This window comes from Misgurnus anguillicaudatus, chromosome 14, assembly GCF_027580225.2.
Source record: "Misgurnus anguillicaudatus chromosome 14, ASM2758022v2, whole genome shotgun sequence".
Lineage (NCBI taxonomy): Eukaryota > Metazoa > Chordata > Actinopteri > Cypriniformes > Cobitidae > Misgurnus > Misgurnus anguillicaudatus.
The window spans coordinates 35,416,670-35,438,452 of NC_073350.2; the positions used below are offsets into that span (position 1 = coordinate 35,416,670).

Genomic DNA, 21,783 nt, shown 5'->3' on the forward strand with positions numbered 1-21,783 from the left:
CACATTACAAATACAAAAACACTGGCTTATGTCAGTTACGCTTCAATCGGACCTTTAAAGATCTTTTGTTGCTCGAGTGCTTTCAGCATTGTGATCATCACATCTTATTTTGGTTATTGTTCGAGATTCACGTTACTTTAAAGGATGTAAACACAGCAGGCAGAAACTTCCAGAAACAAGTCCGGTCAGGCTCGCTGAAACTGAACGACACAAGAGACCCGGCGCTCAACAAAGCCCTTCGTTTTTAACTTCTATAGGACTGGATTAATATTGTGCGGTGATAAAACAGACATTGTGTGTCTGCGCTGCGAAAACACCCAGCGACACACAAAGAAAAGGAAGAAAACACATCACGCCGGCGAAACAAACAATAAACGTCCTCACATGAGAACAGGGGGCTTGTGGGATTTGAAGTTTTGTGTTTCACATGTTAAGAATGAGCCGCTGCCCGCCCCGGGGGCTTCCAGAAATCCATGACCGTGAAGGAAGATCATCTCACAGCTCTAATGGAAAACACAGAGGCCGTGCCAAACACGATGGACGAGACACAAGAGAGGAAAACGCAACACACGTGATGAACTTTCAGCCCTTCATAATAAAGTTACTTCTGAAACTCAGCACAGCCGATCTACAACTCCTCAAATCCACTATATTCGCATCTCATTGCATTGCAATATGTGTCTGAATGGGATTTATTTGGCAAAGCATGTGTGCACTTGTGTTCTTAAAAGAGGTGCAGATGAAGGAACAACCTGAAGCGCTAGACAATTTGTATAATGTTATTAAAGAGTAATAAACATATAAAGAAACTCTGCAAGATGGTTTTCAAATTGTTGCTCACCACAGCAAAGTGTTTAAACATCCACTACATGGCAACACTGACAATTCAGCTCTTTTCTAATCTAATGCATTTCTAAATTAAAACCTATAATAAATGTAGGATGATTTTTTTGATGTTATGTAAACTCATAATACATTAAAAAAGTAAAGTCAAAAACACACTTGGATTTGACAACTGGAGGAACCTCTGGACTTTATTAATGCTGAAAGAAGATCATAACACACAAAGTTGTGGTTTCAATCTACACACCCGCAAACTGGGGACATGAAAGACGCATCCACCCCGAAGCTCAAAGCAAGAGTCGACTGCAAACTTCTGTCCAGGACAGACGCTGTATAATCTCAAATCATTGCCTGAAACCTACAGACAGGAAGTTACACAGCACCAGATCCTTGATTAGACCCGAGCAAAGAGCGACTAATTGATTATAATGACTTCAGTATGTCAGAGAGAAAGAGAGAGAGAGAGAGAAAAAGAAAGAAAGAGACCAGCTCTCTTTACATAATACAAACGTACTCGAGTTTCAGCCCTGAGGGTCACTTAATGATCAGAAACAGCATGAGGTTACGAATCAAGCTCAAATAGCATAAATAAATGCTCAAATTTGTTGCGTATTGAGTTTAGCTGACATTTTATCCATCATACAACATTTTTTACAGTATGATATATACAGGTAGAAGTTCTGTTAAACCGCATTATATTGCTTATATAAAAAATGTGCACCAAGCCTTTAGTTTACTCTGTCCACTATCACATACAGGTGCTTTCAATATTAACAGTTTGGTTGATGATAATGGGAGTGTGATTTAGCTTTTCAACATCACAACTCACTGCATTATAAAATTAAACTGATCTGTCACATGCATGTGTGCGTATATCAGATCAGAGTTTTACAAACAAATGTTCCACTTTCATGCTTTTGAAACCATGATAATATTCATTGAGTTAGCATAAAAGAGTCAACATACAGTAGCATTATAATGTAATATTTCCAATCTAAAAATAATGACAATGTAACATTACTCAAAATGTGAAAACCAAGACTAATGAAACCTCTTACACAGTATCACAGAAAATCATTGACCAATCACAGGCATCCAACCGTGCTGAACAGAGTCAACGTTTAATTCACATACCCAAGTTTACCAATGACATCTTACCATTAAGGTGGAGCGGCAGGGGCACTCGTCCGCTCTAAAGCAGTGTTGTCACTAAAAGACCCCCATCCCACCATTCAAAGCGGTTCACCGAACCGGCCGATTCAGAACTAGCCAACCAGTGATTTTCCCACCGCACAACACAGGACACGGCCTCAACGCTGACGAACTGCATGGATGGTTTTCAATGCACCCTTAAGATGGCACAGAAACAAGTCAGACCTACACCCCCTATTCTGTCTCTTTACCGTGAAACAAACCCCCATCCCCATCATTCATCCCCGGCCAGATGTTACGAGAACAAGGAACCAGAATATGTCAGGGTGTTTTTTTAAAAAGCACATACAGAAAGGCAGGATGTCTGCCGATTGGTTCATTCATCTATCAGGCTTTGCATGAATTTTGAGGAAGTAACTTTAGTTTTAATCCAGTTTAACTAATGCTCCAGAACATACAAATATAACGAATAAATCAATTAAATTATGTTCTTGTTTTTATGCATGCATCCACTCGCCCATTAACTGCATGTCTGATAAACATCAGTCGTCTGGACCACTAATGAATGAGCAGCTCTTGTTTCTAGATTCTTCTCATCCGACTGCTTTCCTTTGAGATTTTAAGAAAACACAATGGCCTGCGTTAAACACCTGTAAACTAAAAACCCATCAAAGCAAAACAAATAGGATTCATTTACATGAGAAGAACTTCAGATGAATAAAGCAGCAGAAAACAGCTCTGTCTTATAGTTAAAGGTGTTTATGGTTTAATACAGATCTCAATGCTTTTCAATTTAATGGTAAAATAAGGAAGAGTTCTCCAAAAATCTTCATTTGTTCAACTTCAAGTTGTTCAGACCCCTTCTGTATTATTATTTTGTTTATTAGTGGAACGCTGGAAGCACAAAACTGCATAAAGTAGCCCATATAACGGTTCAAATACATTTTCTTGCCTTGTATGAAAAGGTCAAGCTGGACATCATTAGGTTGCAAAATTCCAGAAATTTTCAAGGCTGGAAACTTTCCATGGAAATTAAAGGGAATATATGAGAATTAATGGGAATAAACTAGGAAAAATTGCAGAGTTGCCTATAAAATGTAAGTGAAATGTAGTTAAAAAATCTTGCAGCAAAATTTTGTTTAATACGACAAGATTTAATGCAATTTCTCCCCTGCACATTCTTCATTCACATGCACACTGCTTACTGAAGTGAGGTCAGACACCCTGCATGTACTTACATTCATCCATAACATGCACAGATCATTTCTTCAATCATGCACACAAAATAATGTCAAAATGTCCATATGCAAATAACATCAATTTGTTTAAAACTTATTTGTGCTGCATGTTCATTTTAGAATGATTTCTGGAGGGTTTTTGATCAAATAAATCTAAGGCTTGATGATTGATCGCAAGTATCAGGATTCTTTAAAATTTGTATTACTTTGCATGCATGTCTGCTTACGATCAAACTAAATCTTTATTTATGTTTGTATGTGATATACTTTATATACTTTCCTAATAATTCCCATAAATTCCCGTTAATTTTCCAATTTGTATGTGATATACTTTATATACTTTCCTAATAATTCCCATAAATTCACGTTAATCTTCCAATTTGGAATATTTCCAAAATTCCCCAGATTAAGTTCCCATGGAAAGTTTACAAAAATTTACCAGAAATTTACTGGAAACTTTCCGCCCCTTTGCAACCCTAGACAACATCTTTGGCGTTTTACTGAAAAAGTAAAATCATTCAGGACTGCAATGACATAAGACACGAGTGACTGATAGCAGATGTTTATTTCAGGGTGAATTATTAGTTTTAAGGTTTCTTGGAGAATAAACTTATAAGTATTCAAAAACCACACAAACTTCAGTACAGGACAGTCTGCATGTTGTAATATATAAAGCTAAGTTTAAAGATGAATGTTTGTGAATCCATCTACTACACAACAATCCTCAGAGGTGAATACATGAAAACACAGACCCCGATCTCTCGCTGTGTCTCACTGACAGAAAACACTGGAAACTATCCTGAGATACAAGCTAATGTTTGTGAGCTTTGGCTGACATCACACTCAGAAACCATCACTTAACCAGATGGAAAGGTAACGAGAGGTTTGTTAAAGCCGTTACACAGCTGGTAATATCCGTCTAGTAATGACTTTCATTTCTATAACAGAGATATGAAACACGAGGTAAGGAAAGTTATTCTCATTTTTGTGACTTAAGAAATCCTTGGCAGCTGAAATTCTCAGGGAGCTCATCGGAAAGCCGAAGTCAGGATGCCATTGAGCCGAGAGGCCTGGGAGTTCCGGACAGAACAAGGACTTTAATCCCAGTCCAAAAGGCCCCCATCTGAGCTCCAATTGAGCCCCCTGTACCCTCGACCTGAGCCAAGCAAAGCTCAAGAGACATTTAAATATCTACCTTTGTTTTTCTCACACTCCAGAGTCCAGTCGGATTGTGAGGCACACAGGAAACAATTCAGAAGGTTTATGACACAGAACTATAAACATTTTATCTTTATTTCACAGACAACTTTGTTTAAGAAGATGATTTAGAGTCCAGAGGTGATTTAAAACATCTAAATGTCTTCCTACATCTATGCAAACATGGCTGGAAACTAACAATTACTTTAAGAAAACAGTTTTACTTTAACCGTGTTTATACAGTTAAACTATTTTAAAAGATTTTACTGATTCACAAACTGAAACGGCTTGTAGGAAAAGCGGATTAATTTACACCTGAAGTGTTTTCACAGCTTTAATGTTACAGTGGGGGGGGGGGGGGTGAGCTGTGTTTCCTTAAAGGAAACGCCAAAGAATTTTAATAGAGCAAACCGTTCCCTGACTTCCTATAGGAAATGACTTCAAAGCAGCGCTCCACCTAAAAGACAATGAGATTGTGGCAATCTGTCAGTCATTGACCTGCATGCCATCAGCAAACACACACACACACACACACATAAACAGGAAGAGAAACACAAAACAAACACAACACAAAGGTGTGGAGACTCTTTTATAACAGGATACTTACTACTCGAAACAACAAATAATCAACTCTTGAGGAATACAATAATAAACTCTCTAACTAAAAGCCCAAAGTTACTACACAACAACAACAACAACAAATGATTATTCAAAACAGTTTTCTGCAATATTGTTATGTGCAACAGATTCAACCATTTACTTTACTTATTACAAAATAAATATAACCATATATATATATATATATATATATATATATATATATATATATATAACCATATATATATATATATATTTATATATATATATATATATATATATATAACCATATATATATATATATATTTATATATATATATATATATATATATATATATATATATATATATATATATATATATATATATATATATATATATATATATATATATATATATATATATATATATATATATATATTTCATAACAGAAAAGGTGATTAATAACAGTAATAAAACCAACAAGCAGTCAAAATCAATTCCCCTCAACACGATCAGCAAGCTTTAGTTGTGTTATATTAAAACATTGCACCTTGTTTAACATCATCTGTTTCTCTTCTTCTGAAGTTGTTTCACATTGAACTCTGAAGATCTACCAGAAGTTGTACAATAGCGACATAAAGAAGTGCATTGATTTGAATGGAGAAATCTCTAAAGCCTCTTTTAATTTCCATCTTCACATATAGTGATCCCAAGTGTAGCACCATTCAACTTCATCACAAAAGCATCAAAGGTTCAGGTCAACTTCAGCTAATCTCCAACAACAACAGAGTCACTCATCCACACATCTCTGACCATTACACAAATCTGACACAACACACTTTTATATCAACACAGATCTGATACAGGTTTGCTCTTAAAATACAGATTCTCAGTTGCTTAACGTGTTTGGCTCTACAGGTTTTTCACATCATTTGTTAGTGGATTTTGACAGAACAAGAGTTAGAAAAGTTTATAAAAACTTTGTTTAAGGTTCATCTCGCATCATGTTTTTAACCCTTTGAGTTTCTAATAGAAACCTTTATTACCGAGTGCATGAAAGCCAACAAACACATTTGCCCTCTTAAACCTCAAAGTTTTCAACTTTAGAGTTCGTAAACTTCAGTAAGTTACTCAATACGCGACATTAGACCCAAACTAAACGAAGATTTATCACAGTATCTCTTTAAAGTAATGCTAAAGTACTTTAAATGTTTCTCTTGAGGTAACCTGACATGACGAAACATGTTTTCTCTGTTGTTGACAGCATTGTGTCCGCGCGCGTTGTGCCTTTATGTTAAAGATTTAAACCCAATCGGTTTTACCTTGTAGTTGCATTTGTCGGAGTTTGCTTTCTTTCCTCCGTTCACCGCTGCGTTGTAGCACAGAAACACGAATAAAGCCGCGATGAGATGCACGAGCCTCGGTGATCCCGACATTCTCACCCGCACATGAAGCTCCGCGGAGGACAAGTGAAGAGAGCGCTCGAGGTGCACGAGCCTTGCGTGGTGGAGCTGTGTGTGCGCGCACGCGTCCGTGTGGGTGTGTTGCATAGACCGATCAACATGTGACATCATCATATCGCGAGAACGATTCAACGGCATACTGAAGAACCTGCACTCTTAACGCTCTCGCGGTATTTTATATCATAAGCCTATCATCTGCGCAACACCGTATGACGTCAAACACACCTTCCATGTAGTACTGTTGTCACATGACCTTATTACTTTGCGTGGTAAAATAACTTACAGTTGTCATATAAAAATTATTTAATATTTTTTTGTGTAAAAATATAAAGGAAGAGACAAACACACTAAATTGTGTAATACAATATTCCTTGCAGTATATAGTGGTGGCCAATGGTGGCAGGCCTTGATATCACAAAACCAATAATTTATTTTAGAGTATACATACTGCAAATATAGTGCTCCAAACATAACCTGTGTGTGTGTGTGTGTGTGTGTGTGTGTGTGTGTGTGTGTGTGTGTGTGTGTGTGTGTGTGTGTGTGTGTGTGTGTGTGTGTGTGTGTGTGTGTGTGTGTGTGTGTGTGTGTGTGTGTGTGTGTGTGTGTGTGTGTGTGTGTGTGTGTTATTTGTGGCCCCCCAAATAAAATGTATGACATAAAACATTTTAAAACTTAAAATTTGAATTAAATAAAGCATATTAAATTATACAATGCATTGCTGTTTGTTAGTAGTCGTATTTTTCTGATGTTTAATTACACACAATTAATGATAAATTCATGTATTTTATAAAATGTAATAAAACTGAGGCCCCCCTGGCACCATTATCACGGCCCCAGGTTTGAGAACCACTACTCTATGCAGTCAGATATTTCTATACTATACTATATTACACCTGATACTATGAAAGTAAATGTGTCTTTCTGTCAAGCTTTAGGATTAGCAATGCTTTGGCTAGTAGAATCAGTATTAGTGTGTTAGAAAAAAAACTGTATTTCATTATTTTTATATATGCAATATGACTATGTTGCTGAAAATGTTTTAAACACAAAAGAAGCAAAGACATAAAGTTTGTCTCATCTGCTCTGTAGCAAACAGGCACAATGTGCATCCAACTATCCAGTTTCACTTCAAAGGAAGCAAACTGGAGGCAAAAGGAATAAGGGGCATTTGAGCCCCTCTGTCTGTGCAGATACGCCCAGATCTTCTTTCCACTTAAAGCTTCTGATACTATTGACACATACATGAAAGAACATGACCACCGGCAATGCCACAAAAACATTTTTATGATACTTTCATTATGCAGGACCTACATAAACCTGTAAACTAAACAACACTGCCTTAATATTGTGTATTGTGTTTGCTTAATCTTTCTTTCTTGCTAAAAGAAACATGTAACATTGATTATATATTATCTCATAGTTTCTATAAGATGCTTTGGGTCTTCTGCTATGAATGAGTCTTTTCTTATGTTATTTTTTTTAGCCTTTATCAATCTGCAATTAATTTAGATGATTTATTTCAGAGAAAAATCAGTTTATGCCTGGCCTTTAGTCTGTACACACACAGTGCTTTACTTTCTAGCGCCACCAAGTGTTCAGTTATGATTTCAAACTTTGGCAATATTTTGTGTTAATGATCACATCAGTAAAGTATAACATTTAAAATAATAAAGAAATAAAATAATACTAGATATGCTTATATTTTATCATTTATATATAATACATTTACATTTTTAAGCAAATCTTAACATAAATGTGTTAAAATTGTTATAAAATTGGGCAACAACCTTTAGTTACTCAGAAACATTCAATTATATAAAATTAACTTTATAAACTGAAATGTGTAAATGGTAAATCCTCTAACTCTGATTTAAATGTGGATGTCTAGATAGAAACCCCCTGTTGCTCCCTAATCAATACTTCATGGGTTTACAGAGCCCTAAGGTTACAACACATACATTAGTTTAACGAGGGGGGGTGTATTTACCTTAAGATAATGTTAACCTTACCACACTTACAAAAGGACATTCAGAGTTTACCTACATTTAAAAAAATAACAAAACCTTCACGAATAACTGACATGTTAATTCTGACAATAAGCAAAATCATAGCAAGATATTGTCAAAATGTTTTAATTACATAATTTGGTAGAAGACAGAATATATTACATCACAACATATAAACAATAAGAGTAAATGTGAATATTCAGTGTTTTTCTCTGCTGGTTTGTAAATCATTGAGGACATTTTTCACCATCATGAACTGAGATTCTCGATGTGAACGCTTCAGTTTTGCTCTTCTGTTCTGGAACCAAATCTAGAAAACAAACACAGAAAAACATCCTTCAATCATCCACAACAAACACATCATAGACCTCTTATCTATTGAGCTTTATGTAAATAATCCAATAAAACACTACTAAACTAAAGAAAACAAGTTTATTTAGTTAATTAATTCAATAATTTAGATTTTCTATGATATTGTTCTTTAAGATAAACAGGATTATCAGAATTGATTTTAGAAATCTCTTTACCTGAATTCTGTCTTCATCCAGGTGAAGTTTCTTAGCAAGTTCTTCACGTAAATCGATGCCCGGGTATGAGTTCACCTGGAAAACACTCTCCAGTATCTTGATCTGGAGAAAAAAAAAATACAATTAAAGCCTCAAAGTATCCGTTTAAGTGTATTATAGTGTATGTATATCCATGGAAAATATAAACCTTATCAATTAGCAATGTCACATATCAGTAATATGTATTTAAATAAAAAAACTGAGTAAATTAGCCCTGGACTCTCATATATTCAATCACTAGATAATAAAGAATTGAACTATTAATATACATGAATCATTTATGTTTATAAAAGTGTCACAGATGTTTACCTGAACACTTGAGAAAGCTGTCCTCGGCCTGCGACCAATGTACCAGTTCAATGTTCTTCTGTAAGTCTCTCCTGATGAAGATTTAATGTAGTCTTCATTAACCCTTAAATCAACTGAATCATCACTGTCTGAAACAATCCGACGCGTCTGACATCCAGCTTTCACATCTGAAAGAAATAAAGGATTATACGTGAGCTGTAAGGAATCGAGTCAGTTTAGCCAATCGATTCGTTCGGACAGGTAGGCTACTTAAAATGAATCGGTTCAGTTCTCGAAATATAAACATTATTAATTCATTTCTAAATGTCATTTATTATTAATGTTGTAAGAATATTGTTTACACGTCGTTATTTTAAACGCCACTCTATTCGTTCATCATCAACAAGAATCGGCTCAAAAGAATCATTCATTTTACCTGTCCACGGTCGATAAGGAGCCGAAAACACTGTTCTCTGATCAGGTCTGTCTAATCCAAGGATGCTGTCGATGGTGAACACGGACTGTCTGGGCATCGGATTGTCTTGGTGCGCGTTCATGGTAAGAGAAGTCATTTGGAGATGCCAGGTGTCTTCTCGTCTGGTTTGATGTGAAAGCTCGAGTCTCGGCTTTATAAACCCAAGCTAACGTCACTAATTTAAGCTCGAGTCTGAATGTTTTACATGTGAATCGCCGGACCTCACCATGGGGTGTCTGGATCTGCAGGTAATTCAGTGTCCCGACCTGAAGCACCAACCTGTTATCTCTTCTGGGGACACCGAATCCTTTAAAGCCGCTATTGAAGGGGACAAAACAACGCTGATGTGCCATTATTTTTACCCACCAGGTAGAAAATTAGGCCCCATTCCCAGGAATTATCTTCTTCTCATTTCCTTCTGCAGCATCTCCAGCATTATGAGAGCACAGTCAACTAGTGCTTAATCTTATTTACCTTATTTTCTACCACACGAGTTTACAATAATAATAAAGCCTAATGCCGTTTAAACTAATCCTGCTGAATATTCCCTTTCTCTCTTGACATGCATGGAGAAAGATGCTGTGGAGCACAAAGGCACAATGCCTGCTTGGCAATTTGCTGGAAGCCGCGTGCAATAATTGTTTCATTCAATGGTGAATTGATCGCGTCTCGTTGCTTGGCTGCTTTTAATAAATGAGCTGCTTGTTTATTTGTCTTGGGCTCTTGGAGAGCATCAGCACAGCTCCTGTGTGTATCTCCATTGTTTTGCAAAGAAATTACCAATTAGAGTTGTTTAAATGCAAACCGAATGAAAACTCATTAGAAATGAATGGCAACTATTAACACAAAGAGTTAAGGTGCAGTATTGTGTTACTGAGTTTAGCAAGAAAACTGGATCAACATTTATTATAAAACTGTTAAAGGCAAAGCTAAGTTTATATATAAGGGCTGGGCATAGATAAATCTCATATAAAATAAAAGTAATTCTTTGCATAATACATGAGTTTTTGATGCGTATAAATATTATGTATATTTATACACACACACATACATGTATATAAATGTAAGAAATTTTATTTAAATATCTTTTTTATATAATTTAGAATATATAAACATATAAGAAAATATATATACACATATAAATGTTTCTTAAATACATACATGAATGTGTGTGTATTTATATATACATAATAATTACACACAGCACACACTCATATTACTTTTATTTTGTATAAGATTAATCTAGATTAGTCTATGCCCAGCTTTAATATAACTATATAACAAAAAGAATCAGGTGAAGCCCAACATTAACATCTTTCCTATAAAACTATAAACCAATGAAAAGGTAAAGATGAGCTCACAATGTACACAAGGACAAACAACTCATTTCAAACAGATTTTTAATACCAATATCTTAAATGAAACCCATAAATCATGGACTGATTTTGCAGAGACATTTACACACAACACAAACATTTCTTTACTGTTTTTGAATCATCATGATGTGTGAATCAAAGCATCATTCAGCCGCAGTAACACATTGGTTGTGAATGAAACTCTGAAAACTGAAATGATTCTTTTAAACGCTTAAAGCAAGCAATGAAATAAATCAAGGCAATGAATGACTAAATATTTCAATCAGAACTTTGAGTCAGTTTTATCCCTGTCCACTTAAAATAAAGGCAAGATACAGATAAGAAGTTAACACATTAAAATTTAAGTTGAAACATTTGCTTGGGTTGAACACAATATATTGTCCCAGTATGTTTAAATGCAAAGATTTACTGAGGTCTTTAATACAGCTGGATCATAAAAAACAAATATAAAGAAAAAAAGTAACTACAAAAATATGTGTTTTAGTGTTTCCAATTCAAAGAGAAAGAAACATGACAGTGATGTGAAATAAATTCAAAGTGCAGTGTTTATATTAGAGTTTACTAACCATGATCATTTAGATTATTCAACTTAAATCTTAAGAAATATAGAAAGTCTTAGTAATATAACCCCATGAGTGTGTTTGTGTAAATACAAAAGTCAATGAGAAAACACCATATAACCTTATAAAATCTTATTGAATTCTCTCACTGTTAATGTGACATGAAGAAAACACACAGCATTAAAACATTAAACACAGTATTAATAATGTCATTCGTATATGTGCAACATCTTCAAAATAAAGAAACAAGGTCAGCGTTATACTGTATGTGTTCTGTAATGGTAATAGATCCCAACACACATACATATAAAAACCCTTTCAAAAGCTCATTTCATTTCAATAACGGATATGGTAAAAAATACAGGATTCTTACAAATAACACAAGATTTGGGGAGGGTCCCAAAGTGTCCACATATCAATGCATTCATTTTGAGTTGGTTTATAATCTGCAGTAACATCAAATCTTTCATCCTGCTGGAAAACCCTTTAAAAAAACCATAAAGTGACGCTGATTTTTGTAGATCATCGTGTTTTTACCTGACTGTCAGGCCTCGGATTCGCCTTTTTTCTGTCCCTCCTCTCCAGTTTCGCTGTCCTCTGATGGGCTGTTGCTAAGCACCAAGAACTGTCCGTCAGCAGCGGGTGGGTTGGGCCGACTGGAGGCGGCTATTAAACGGCTCTGTTCTTCAAGATCCTGTGGGGTTTAAAAGACAAATAAGAAATTAAATGTATTTATATGAACCAAACCTGCTCAATACTGACTGGATGATCCTGGTTTAAAGTTGCTGTGACCACCATAATATTTATTATTGTTAATAACTACTGCTGTGAAATATATACCTGTATCCCGCAGTAAAAAACAAACAACGTTTATATATTTGAACTAACCTGCTCTGTGAACATTTAAACTCAAGATTTACACATTTAGGAATTGTATTTTTTTACACATACAGTTATATAGGTGTACAAACGTTTTTCAAACACTCGAGGTCAGAAGTTTACAAAAGTGGTTCTTAAACTGGGGGGCCGCGAGATGGTGCCAGGGGGGCCCCAGTGTTATGACATTTTATAAAATACATTAATTTATCATGAATTCTGTCTAATTAAACCTAAAAAAAAATAAGGCTTCTAACCAACAGCACTACTTTGTATAATTTAATGTTTTGTTCAATTAAAATGTTAAGTTTTAGAACAGTTTTTTGTCATAAATTATCTTTGGGGGGCGAAAGAATGCACCGTACACAAGGGGGGCTGTGCGCTGAAAAAGTTTGAGAACCAGTTTCGAGAGTCACTCACCTTTTCTATCTGTTTCTGTTTACTGAGCTCCTCCTTCTGTTTCTCTTTGACTTTATTCATATCTCTCTCTTTCTGTGTGGCTTTGCGGTCCTGTCACAACACACACACACACACACACACACACACACACACACACACACACACACACACACACACACACACACACACACACACACACACACACACACACACACACACAATTCACTATCAGTAAAATCCAGGGCTGTATGGACATATCTCAAATACACAAGAATAGTTAGTAAAATAACATGATATTTGTATAAAGAATAAAGTACTTGTTAATCAAAACTTTAAGGTACACAGTTAAAGTGAGCGTTATGAAGGGAATTATAATGTACTTTTTTAAATAAATGAATTTTCTCACCATCTCAGATTGAAGGGCAATTTGTTTTGCCAGTCCCACGCTGTCACAGATCTGAGCCAGATACAAAGAGCTTACAAATGCTTTTTGGTTTTATATTCTAAATGCAATTATGTGTCCAACAAATATGTTATATTTTATGGTGTGACTACAGCAGTAGCTAACATTTACTTTATTTCTGTACAGTTTCTCTATCCACACCTGAATCCATACACTAAAGCTGTGTCACAATTTGAAGGCTGCGACCTTTAAAGGTTGTATAAGGTAGCAGCACGACTTAAGTTCAGTAAGGTTGTCCCGATTTGAAGGATGCTTAAAATGAAGCCTCACAATACGTCCTTGTTTCTTAGCGCTGTTAAAGGATAGAACGAATGGATCCTTAACATCCCAAGACGTATTGCACGCCTGAAACAGCTGAATATAAGCTGGATGTTTTAAAATAAACAATTAAAACCTTTATTAAATAAAAGTGTGTATTTAGCAGAAAAATGTTTTAGTATTATAAGTTATGTTTTGTATTAATATTATTTTGTGTATGTGTGCGTATAGGTTGATTAGATGTTGGTTAATTTAATCTACATCAACATGTCATATTTTCTAAAATAAATAAAAATTTTCTGGTTCCACAGCAGGTGACGCCAATTATGAATCCTCCGAGAGCTAGATCATCTCATATCAGTTCTCTTCATGGACTTTGGAGGCTGCGACCTATAAAGAACTAGTACTCGCTTTCGAGGTCGCGTCCTTCTAATGACCCAGCCTTCGAATTGGGACACAGATTATATTAACAGCCGTAGAGAGAGACAAAAGTTTTGCACCTTTTCTCCATCATTGTTTGACTCAAACACATAGCAGACTGTGACGGCTCGTCCATCCACTCCACCTCCTGCCGTCTGCAGCACGAAACCAAACAAACGTTTGTTTTCTTGATGAGTTGCACACAACACGACACTGGATAGAGGAAACTGTGACACAACAGATCATCAACACAAGAATCACAATATTTTAATATACACTACAATCATTTGTTTTAACATGAGCCCGTGTGCTGTTAAATGATTGGCTGATGACTCACCCGCAGTCTGGTGACTTGTGTCTGTGGGTCAATGAGTCTGAAAATTAACAAACAAACTGTTAAAAGTCACAGAAAACTGTTAACCGCCTGTATAAATTAACAACTACAGATACATGAGTGCTGGTTTCCAGGGTGTTGCTATGCAGTTCAAACAATGAAGTGTTTTTAAATGTAACAATCTGCACTCCATTCATTTATCATTTATCCAACAATCAATCCATCCATTCATTAATTCATCCAACCATTCATTTATCCATCCATTCAATTTATCCATCCATTTATTCATCCATCCAACCATCCATCCATCCAACCATTCATTTATCCATCAATCCATCCATCCATCCAACCATTCATTTATCCATCAATCCATCCATCCATCCAACCATTCATTTATCCATCAATCCATTCATCCATCCATCCAACCATCCATCCATTCATTCATCCAACCATTAATTTATGCATCCATTAATCCATCCATCAATCCATTCATCCATCCATTCATTTATCCATCCATTTATTCAGCCAACCATCCATCCATCCAACCATTCATTTATCCATCAATCCATTCATTCATCCATCTATCTATCCAACCATCCATTAATTCATCCAACCATTAATTTATGCATCCATTAATCCATCAATCCATTCATCCATCCATTCATTTATCCATCCATTTATTCATCCATCCATTTATTCATCCATCCAACCATCCATCCATCCATCCAACCATTCATTTATTCATCAATCCATTCATCCATCGATCCATCCAACCATCCATTAATTCATCCAACCATTAATTTATGCATCCATTAATCCATCCATCAATCCATTCATCCATCCATCCATTTATCCATCCATTCGTTCATCCATAACTCACTTCAGAGAGTCACATGTGACGAGCAGATGAGATTCAGTCATTCTGAAGATGTTGTGGATGGCTCGAGCTGCCAGGATCTGTCTCATGGTCTCATAGATAACATCTACGTTCTCTGTGGCCTTCACCTCCATAGAGCCCAAGAACCTCACGATGAAGAGCTGGTGCAGGATCGAGTCTGAAGATTCAACACAACCTCAAAATGAAGAGCATCATTAGGCATGAGTCATGTGCGATTCATTGAATATAAGATGCTGTACCTTCACTCTCTTCAGGCTGTGATCCTCCAGACTCTCCAAACGGGTTAATTCTTTTTCCACCAAATTGAAAATATGACAAAACTTTACACAAATTCTGTCATGTAAATCAAGAGGTAACTTTTACTTTATAGTCACAAATAAATGCACAGACCTGCCCTGAGCACCGCTCTTCATCTGACTCGTATGTTCCTCGGTGACGGGCGAGATGATGTCAAACTGAATGGGCGTGTCCGGAGCCACCAGCGAATCCAGAGAGAGAGAGGACAACGCTGGAGAATCAGAACCTGCGGAGCACTGACTGCCCGACCGGACCGCTCTGGGTCGACCTTGACTTTATAGGTAAAGAAAAGTGATGAGAGAGAAAACATGGCATGATATCAAAAACTGTGAGAGAGTCTGAGACGTACGTGTTTGGTCTGAAGCTCTCGTGACGCTGCTGGAATGAAGGTGATGGTGTGACGGCCTCAAGAGCAGACTGATTCACTCGCGCTGCGATTTCCTACCGACAGAAAACTTCACACTTAAACAAACGCTGCATGATCTGAATCATTTTAAACGGTGATTTTACCACAGGTGTACGTGGCTGAAGTGTACGATTTCTTCTGGATTCTCACTGAGATATATCCTCTTAGAGATGTTGTTTATTGTTGCAATCCACTGAAAAGATTTAAACACAACAGAAAACTCTGAAGATAAGATAAAGCCTTTAATATACTTTACAGTCATCATGAGATTTGAACAGTGGCGGCCGGTGACTTCTCTGTCTAGGGCCGATGATGTGAAGCTCGTCAAAACATGTATTTATGTGTTCGCCCATCATGTATATGCATCATGTTAAAATATAGGTTTGTGTTCGGCGTGTAGTGTGAACCTTTATGCATCATGTTAAAATATGTGCCTACTGTAGATGCTTTAAAGGGTTTATGATAAAAGTGACGCTCACGTTTGATTAATCTCATGTGTAATCAGAGTTTAGTGTTAAATTAGTGTCTTGCGAGTATTTTGCGAGCATGAGCATCTTTTTAATCATAAACCTTTTCAAATCATGGATTTTGACATGACACACTTCTGAAGAGAAGTCACCGGCCACCACTGGATTTGAATGCTTTTAAATGAAAAAGATGAAATGAGATCTATGATCCGTTACCTCCTCACAGTCTTTTCTGCTGTCTGCCTGTAATATGGCCGCCCTGCAGTACAGACAGATACTCGTTGAATTAGTTTGTGTTATATACACACAGTAAGAGGTTTAAGATCTGTTACGTACTTCTTGCCATCAAACGCTGTGATTTGAAAGCAGAACCTTCGATCCTCACAGTCGACCGCCATAACAGAACAGTTATCAATGTCCATGACCAAACCTCCGGCCACGGCTCCACGTGATTGGCTCATGAGATTTCCACCCTGGGTGAAGAAGTACTGACGCTCCCACGTTGATGAAACCAGACCTGTTTTACTGTGGGTGAGAAACACAGACTCGTGGGAAATCCTGCTGTTTATATGAATGCTGATGTGATTGACAGGGATTTATATTTTCCTACTTGCGGCAGTTGAGGTATCCGGCCTTGCGGGTCAGATTGCGGTTGACCGGGATAATTTTCGGGTCGGGGTCGGGCATGTAAAGGGGGTCGCTGGTGTTTTCCATGTCCTGAATCATCTGCTGCATTGTTTCGACTTCACTGTCCATCTCTCTGCGAACGCTATAAACAGAAAAAGAGATGAACTCACTAATGTCTGATTAAACACAGATATATAATATCTGATGGGGGAGAACGAAAGGAACAACTAGTAATGTTGTCCTGAACCCTGTGACCGATCGGAGCAGACAACTAAACACAATTTATACTCTAGCTGTAAGGTTCTTTGAATAACAGTCAGCAAACAGATTTTATGCAAATGTATGCAAAAAACAATCGTCTGCATCAGAAAACCACAAGTTAATTATTACACAGCGTCGTACAATAGTTTACATACAGTAGGGTATTACATTTAACTATTAAAATCTTGTTATAATGTAATGTATGATGGCAGATTCATCAATCCTGTACGTGAGGATGATGATGATGATGGATTTACTTCTGTACGCTGGTTCCAATGTTTGTGAGAAAATCCTCCCATTGCTGCGTCAGATTCTCAGATCCCAATTTAAAGAAACTGATCTGATGAAAAGAGAGAAAAATCCTGTTATCATGAACTATAAGAGATCATATCAGATGTTATCAGACATGACATCAGAATAAAGACCTGTGCCTGCATATAACCCAATAACGGCTCCAACATCACCATCTTCTTCTTGTACTGCAGTGTATTGAGAGAGATGAAGTAGTGCATCATGGTCTGGTGTTGCTTTTTCCTGGACGTATAAACGTCCTCCATCACTTCAGATTTCACCTGCAGTGGATTTCAGATTGAGTTTAATCCCCAATAAACACATTTCATACTTTCATTTCCATAAAGTCAACATAAAAACACACTTCTTTCACTTTTATATGTATGTAAAGGGTAACTAGATTTTCTTCATGTGGAAATAATTGGATGGTAAACAGAAGTCTGGTCTCAGTTTATACGACAGAAGTGATTACATTTTCATCTACAAACGTTTTATCTCGTGCACTGATGAATTGTTCACAATAAGGGAAGTGTATTAATAAAGTAAACAGAGTAAAGTGTACATGTAAATTAGTCATCTAAAATAAAATAAGTCAGTTCAATCATTTTAAAAACACAGAAATCCAAAACCTTTTCATTTTCCTTCCGTTTAGATAGACGACTGTATCTGTTAATGGCCACGTCATGATCTGAAATGTTCAAATATGCAGCATCAATAACTTCTGCATCATTTTACACATAAACTTGAAAATAAGATGATAATAATAATAATAATAACAGCTTCTCACCATCACTGGCGATCTGAAACACTTCTTTTAGTGTGAGAATTTCTAAACAGAAAAATGTGAATAATATACAGTCAGTTGATCTTTATCACTAAACAAACAGCTTTAGCAAACAGTAATCTACATGCTCCTGCTTAATAAATAACAGACACAACATTATGCAAAACAGTCAAACTCAAAGATATTTCATTAGAGAATTAATATTCCAGCTGTGTATTGAAATGTAACACAATCCCCCATAATGCATTGCTGTTTCGTACCTTTCAAGTCCCTCTCTTGAAACTGCGTGATGGGAAACATCATAGCGTCGGCCAGCTGAGTGGACAGAACCGCATGACACGAGCTGAGCTGAGACACAACACAAACATCAACTGTAAGAGAAATCTCATCCAACAACAGGATGTGAACCAAGTGTGTGATGTCATTCTGACCTCATCAATGACTTTGGCAAACTGCTGCAGAGTCGAGCTCATGACCTCATCATCACTAGCCAGAGGAAAACGCTGACAAATACAGAGAAAGACGTAAGGAATAATTGATGACTGGCTGTTGAATTATTAGAAAATAAATGCACACCTAAGGTGGAAATGTGACACGACGTGAAGCAGAGTTACACCGCAGGTGTGCATTATTGCATATTAAAAATCCTCTTATACCACAGACATTGATCTGGTAGTTATTTTAAGACATTTGACAGGTCAGGTGTGCGTTTATCGAAAAATAATCAACACCTGTGGAGCATTTCTCAACCAATCAGAATAAAGCATTCGTGGTATAACACAATAATAACAACAACATGAGATATGATACAATTGAGAGATAAACTGTAAAATGATGAACATACAAACTGTGATAGATAAATTAATTAATTAATTAGGGCTGTTTACATAATTATTATACACAGTACATGGACAAATATTATGTATATATAAATTCTAACACATGTATGTATAATTTTAAGGAAAATATATTGATATAATAAATATTTACAAATATATACAAATGTTTATACACATGCATGTGTGTGCATTTATATATACATAATTATTGTACACATTACAAACACATTTAATATGTAAACAAAAACTTTTATTCTGCAAACGATAAGTCACGACTAATCATTAGGCAGTTCTAAAATAAATGTGTAAATCACCTGTTTCTCATAATCCTTCAGTAGTTTAGAGGTCAGATGCGTCGCTGCGCTCAGTTCATTCTGCACACAAACACATAAAAGCATGAATGTTATGAAAATATTCACACATGTCAACCCAAAATCAAAATAGATCTAAATAAAGAACATTACATTTACATGCATGCATTTGTGATAAGTTTAATGTTTGAGGTTGTGATTTATGACAATTAAGTAAATAATACAGCAAGGCAAATACACAAATGACATGTTTAAATCATAAATAATCTTTCAGGCAACAATCTTATTTTCTTTCTTATATTTAGTGGTAAAGAAACAGCCATGTTTATGACAGATTTGTCTGTATGTATATGACCTGTGCATCATAGATCCTCTGCATGGCTGTGAAGAGTTGACTGAAGTAACTGGAGATAGCAACTGCATCTTCTTCAAAAACACCCAATAAAGAGCGCGTCTAAAACAACAAACATACAGAAATATTTCTGATCCTTTAAAGAGCTTTTACTGGCATGACAACTATTACTCATTAACAAAAGAAAGGTGGAGCACAACAACAACACAAGAGATGTTTGACATTATAAACAACCTCAAATCACTTTCACACTGAACTCATGCACAAACTTCAATGATCTCATTGTGTTATATTTCACATTATGAACCATAACATTACAAAATTACTAAAAAGGTGTTGCTTATTTCAGTTTGCATTCAAACCAATACTAATAATAACCATTAAATTAATTTCTGTGGTGTTTTTATTTCATCAGGAAAGATTCTGAATATGTTAAGTCGGAGTAAATATCAGGCTGTCAAAACCTCGTCAAGCTTTCAGTCTAAAACGGAAATGCCATTAATGACATATAAACCCATCATTCACTCTTTAATCTTTTCTTATATTATATTCAAACAATACTTTTACACCATTACTAATATATCTTTAAAGTGTTCTTCTATCATATGATTTATATGTCTGTTTGTTTTGTAATAAGTGTTGTTGCCAAGTCCACCACCCATCATAGCAAAAGCTAACCAGCTGAAAATCAGTCGTGTAAAGCCAGAATCAGTCCGATCACACTCGATCAGACACACAGAGTCTTGATCTGATTTCTTTTAAGTAATGAGATCAGTTGATCTTTGATATTAGTTATGTTATATGTGTTTATTTTCATTAGCTTGCTGCTAAGTGATTGATGATGTTTTACCTGCGGACTGTCTTCTAGAGTTTCTTCTATCGGTAGTTTGTCGATTCCAGGCATGTCTGCGATATTAAAACTAACGCAATAATCGATCTGTTTATTTATTAAGAGTTAAATATTTACGGTTACATTCGCTTTATTCCTCACAAATCAACACCCACCCGGATCCACCCACAAACGCGGAAGTCCCGCCTCCTTCTGTCCGCTGATTGGACGAGGCGCTCTGGACTGTGATGACGTCCATGATTTGTTTTTGATAAATAAAAGCCATTTGTTTGTAAAAGTCTAATTAGTTGTTAAAATATTAAATTAAATCTTGATTTACTTGTTTATGTTTTGTCGTTTGTATTGTGCAAAAGCCTTCCACCAATACGATATTATGGTTGTCACCTTTTCATTATTATAATAATTTGTCTTCCTAAATGAGTTTTTTTATAATAATCACATGCAATGTTAGTAACGTGTTAAATATTGCTGTTGATGGTGTTTATGTAGGTTTATGTTTGTATTATAATTTATACATTTCTTTTTAAAAAAAACTCCAACCTCTATACGTTATTTCTGTACCCCTGCTGAAAAAACAATTAAACCATTACAGAAAATTCTAATGGTTTCCATTTAAATACCAATAGGAACCATTAGCTTTTACCATTAAAACCACTACACTGTAGTGTGTTTTGGGACATTCCATTAGAACCAATAAATTCTATGATGGTGTCTATTGGGTTTTTTTTTTAGCAGGGAGGGCTTTAAAGTCCATTCTTGAGTTTAGCTTTCTTTATAAGTAGATATGTATGTGTGCACAAATGTATGTTTTTATATTTATTCTCTACTATAAAGAGCACAGCAGTAATCCTCTCTAGATCAGACTCTAAATCAAACTTTATCGGCACGTGGCCCCTCTGTGTACGGTG

At 35.9% G+C, this 21,783-nt stretch overlaps 3 protein-coding genes across 3 annotated transcripts in view; all 3 read right to left on the reverse strand.

Moving 5' to 3' along the window:
* The window catches only part of il17rd (interleukin 17 receptor D), a 29,317-nt gene extending 22,801 nt beyond the window's left edge, over positions 1–6,516 (reverse strand). The window contains exon 1 of the mRNA XM_055183446.2: positions 6,331–6,516. Coding sequence (XP_055039421.2) covers positions 6,331–6,444 — 114 coding nt within the window. The 5' untranslated portion in view covers positions 6,445–6,516. The remainder of the gene's footprint in view (positions 1–6,330) is intronic.
* A 2,071-nt stretch (positions 6,517–8,587) lies between these two features.
* Positions 8,588–10,794, reverse strand: hesx1 (HESX homeobox 1). The gene is made up of 4 exons (XM_055184053.2): positions 9,768–10,794; positions 9,353–9,519; positions 9,005–9,106; positions 8,588–8,787 (listed from the first exon to the last, which is right to left on the reverse strand). The coding sequence occupies exons 1-4, from the start codon at positions 9,901–9,903 to the stop codon at positions 8,677–8,679; spliced, it is 516 nt and encodes a 171-aa protein (XP_055040028.2). The 5' UTR covers positions 9,904–10,794; the 3' UTR covers positions 8,588–8,676.
* Positions 10,795–11,189: 395 nt separating this feature from the next.
* Positions 11,190–21,055, reverse strand: appl1 (adaptor protein, phosphotyrosine interaction, PH domain and leucine zipper containing 1). Its single transcript, XM_073876419.1, has 22 exons — positions 20,876–21,055; positions 20,029–20,127; positions 19,677–19,736; positions 18,955–19,026; positions 18,784–18,871; positions 18,527–18,568; positions 18,369–18,427; positions 17,874–18,020; positions 17,706–17,788; positions 17,171–17,329; positions 16,897–17,085; positions 16,777–16,819; positions 16,223–16,286; positions 16,037–16,121; positions 15,781–15,960; positions 15,630–15,679; positions 15,373–15,547; positions 14,496–14,532; positions 14,239–14,385; positions 13,424–13,474; positions 13,039–13,128; positions 11,190–12,436 (listed from the first exon to the last, which is right to left on the reverse strand). The coding sequence occupies exons 1-22, from the start codon at positions 20,927–20,929 to the stop codon at positions 12,287–12,289; spliced, it is 2,124 nt and encodes a 707-aa protein (XP_073732520.1). The 5' UTR covers positions 20,930–21,055; the 3' UTR covers positions 11,190–12,286.
* Between the last annotated feature and the right edge of the window lie 728 nt (positions 21,056–21,783).

Excerpts from the sequence above, each read along its gene's own strand:
- hesx1 (XM_055184053.2), bottom strand. The coding sequence starts at position 9,903 with ATGACTTCTCTTACCATGAACGCGCACCAAGACAATCCGATGCCCAGA. Across the intron at positions 9,520-9,767 it reads TCCTTATCGACCGTGGACAG|ATGTGAAAGCTGGATGTCAG; the intron begins GTAAAATGAATG and ends TATTTCTTTCAG. Across the intron at positions 8,788-9,004 it reads TGGATGAAGACAGAATTCAG|ATTTGGTTCCAGAACAGAAG; the intron begins GTAAAGAGATTT and ends TTTGTTTTCTAG.
- appl1 (XM_073876419.1), bottom strand. The coding sequence starts at position 20,929 with ATGCCTGGAATCGACAAACTACCGATAGAAGAAACTCTAGAAGACAGT. Across the intron at positions 20,128-20,875 it reads CTCTAGAAGACAGTCCGCAG|ACGCGCTCTTTATTGGGTGT; the intron begins GTAAAACATCAT and ends TTGTTGTTTTAG. Across the intron at positions 15,680-15,780 it reads AAGAGCGGTGCTCAGGGCAG|AATTAACCCGTTTGGAGAGT; the intron begins GTCTGTGCATTT and ends TGGTGGAAAAAG.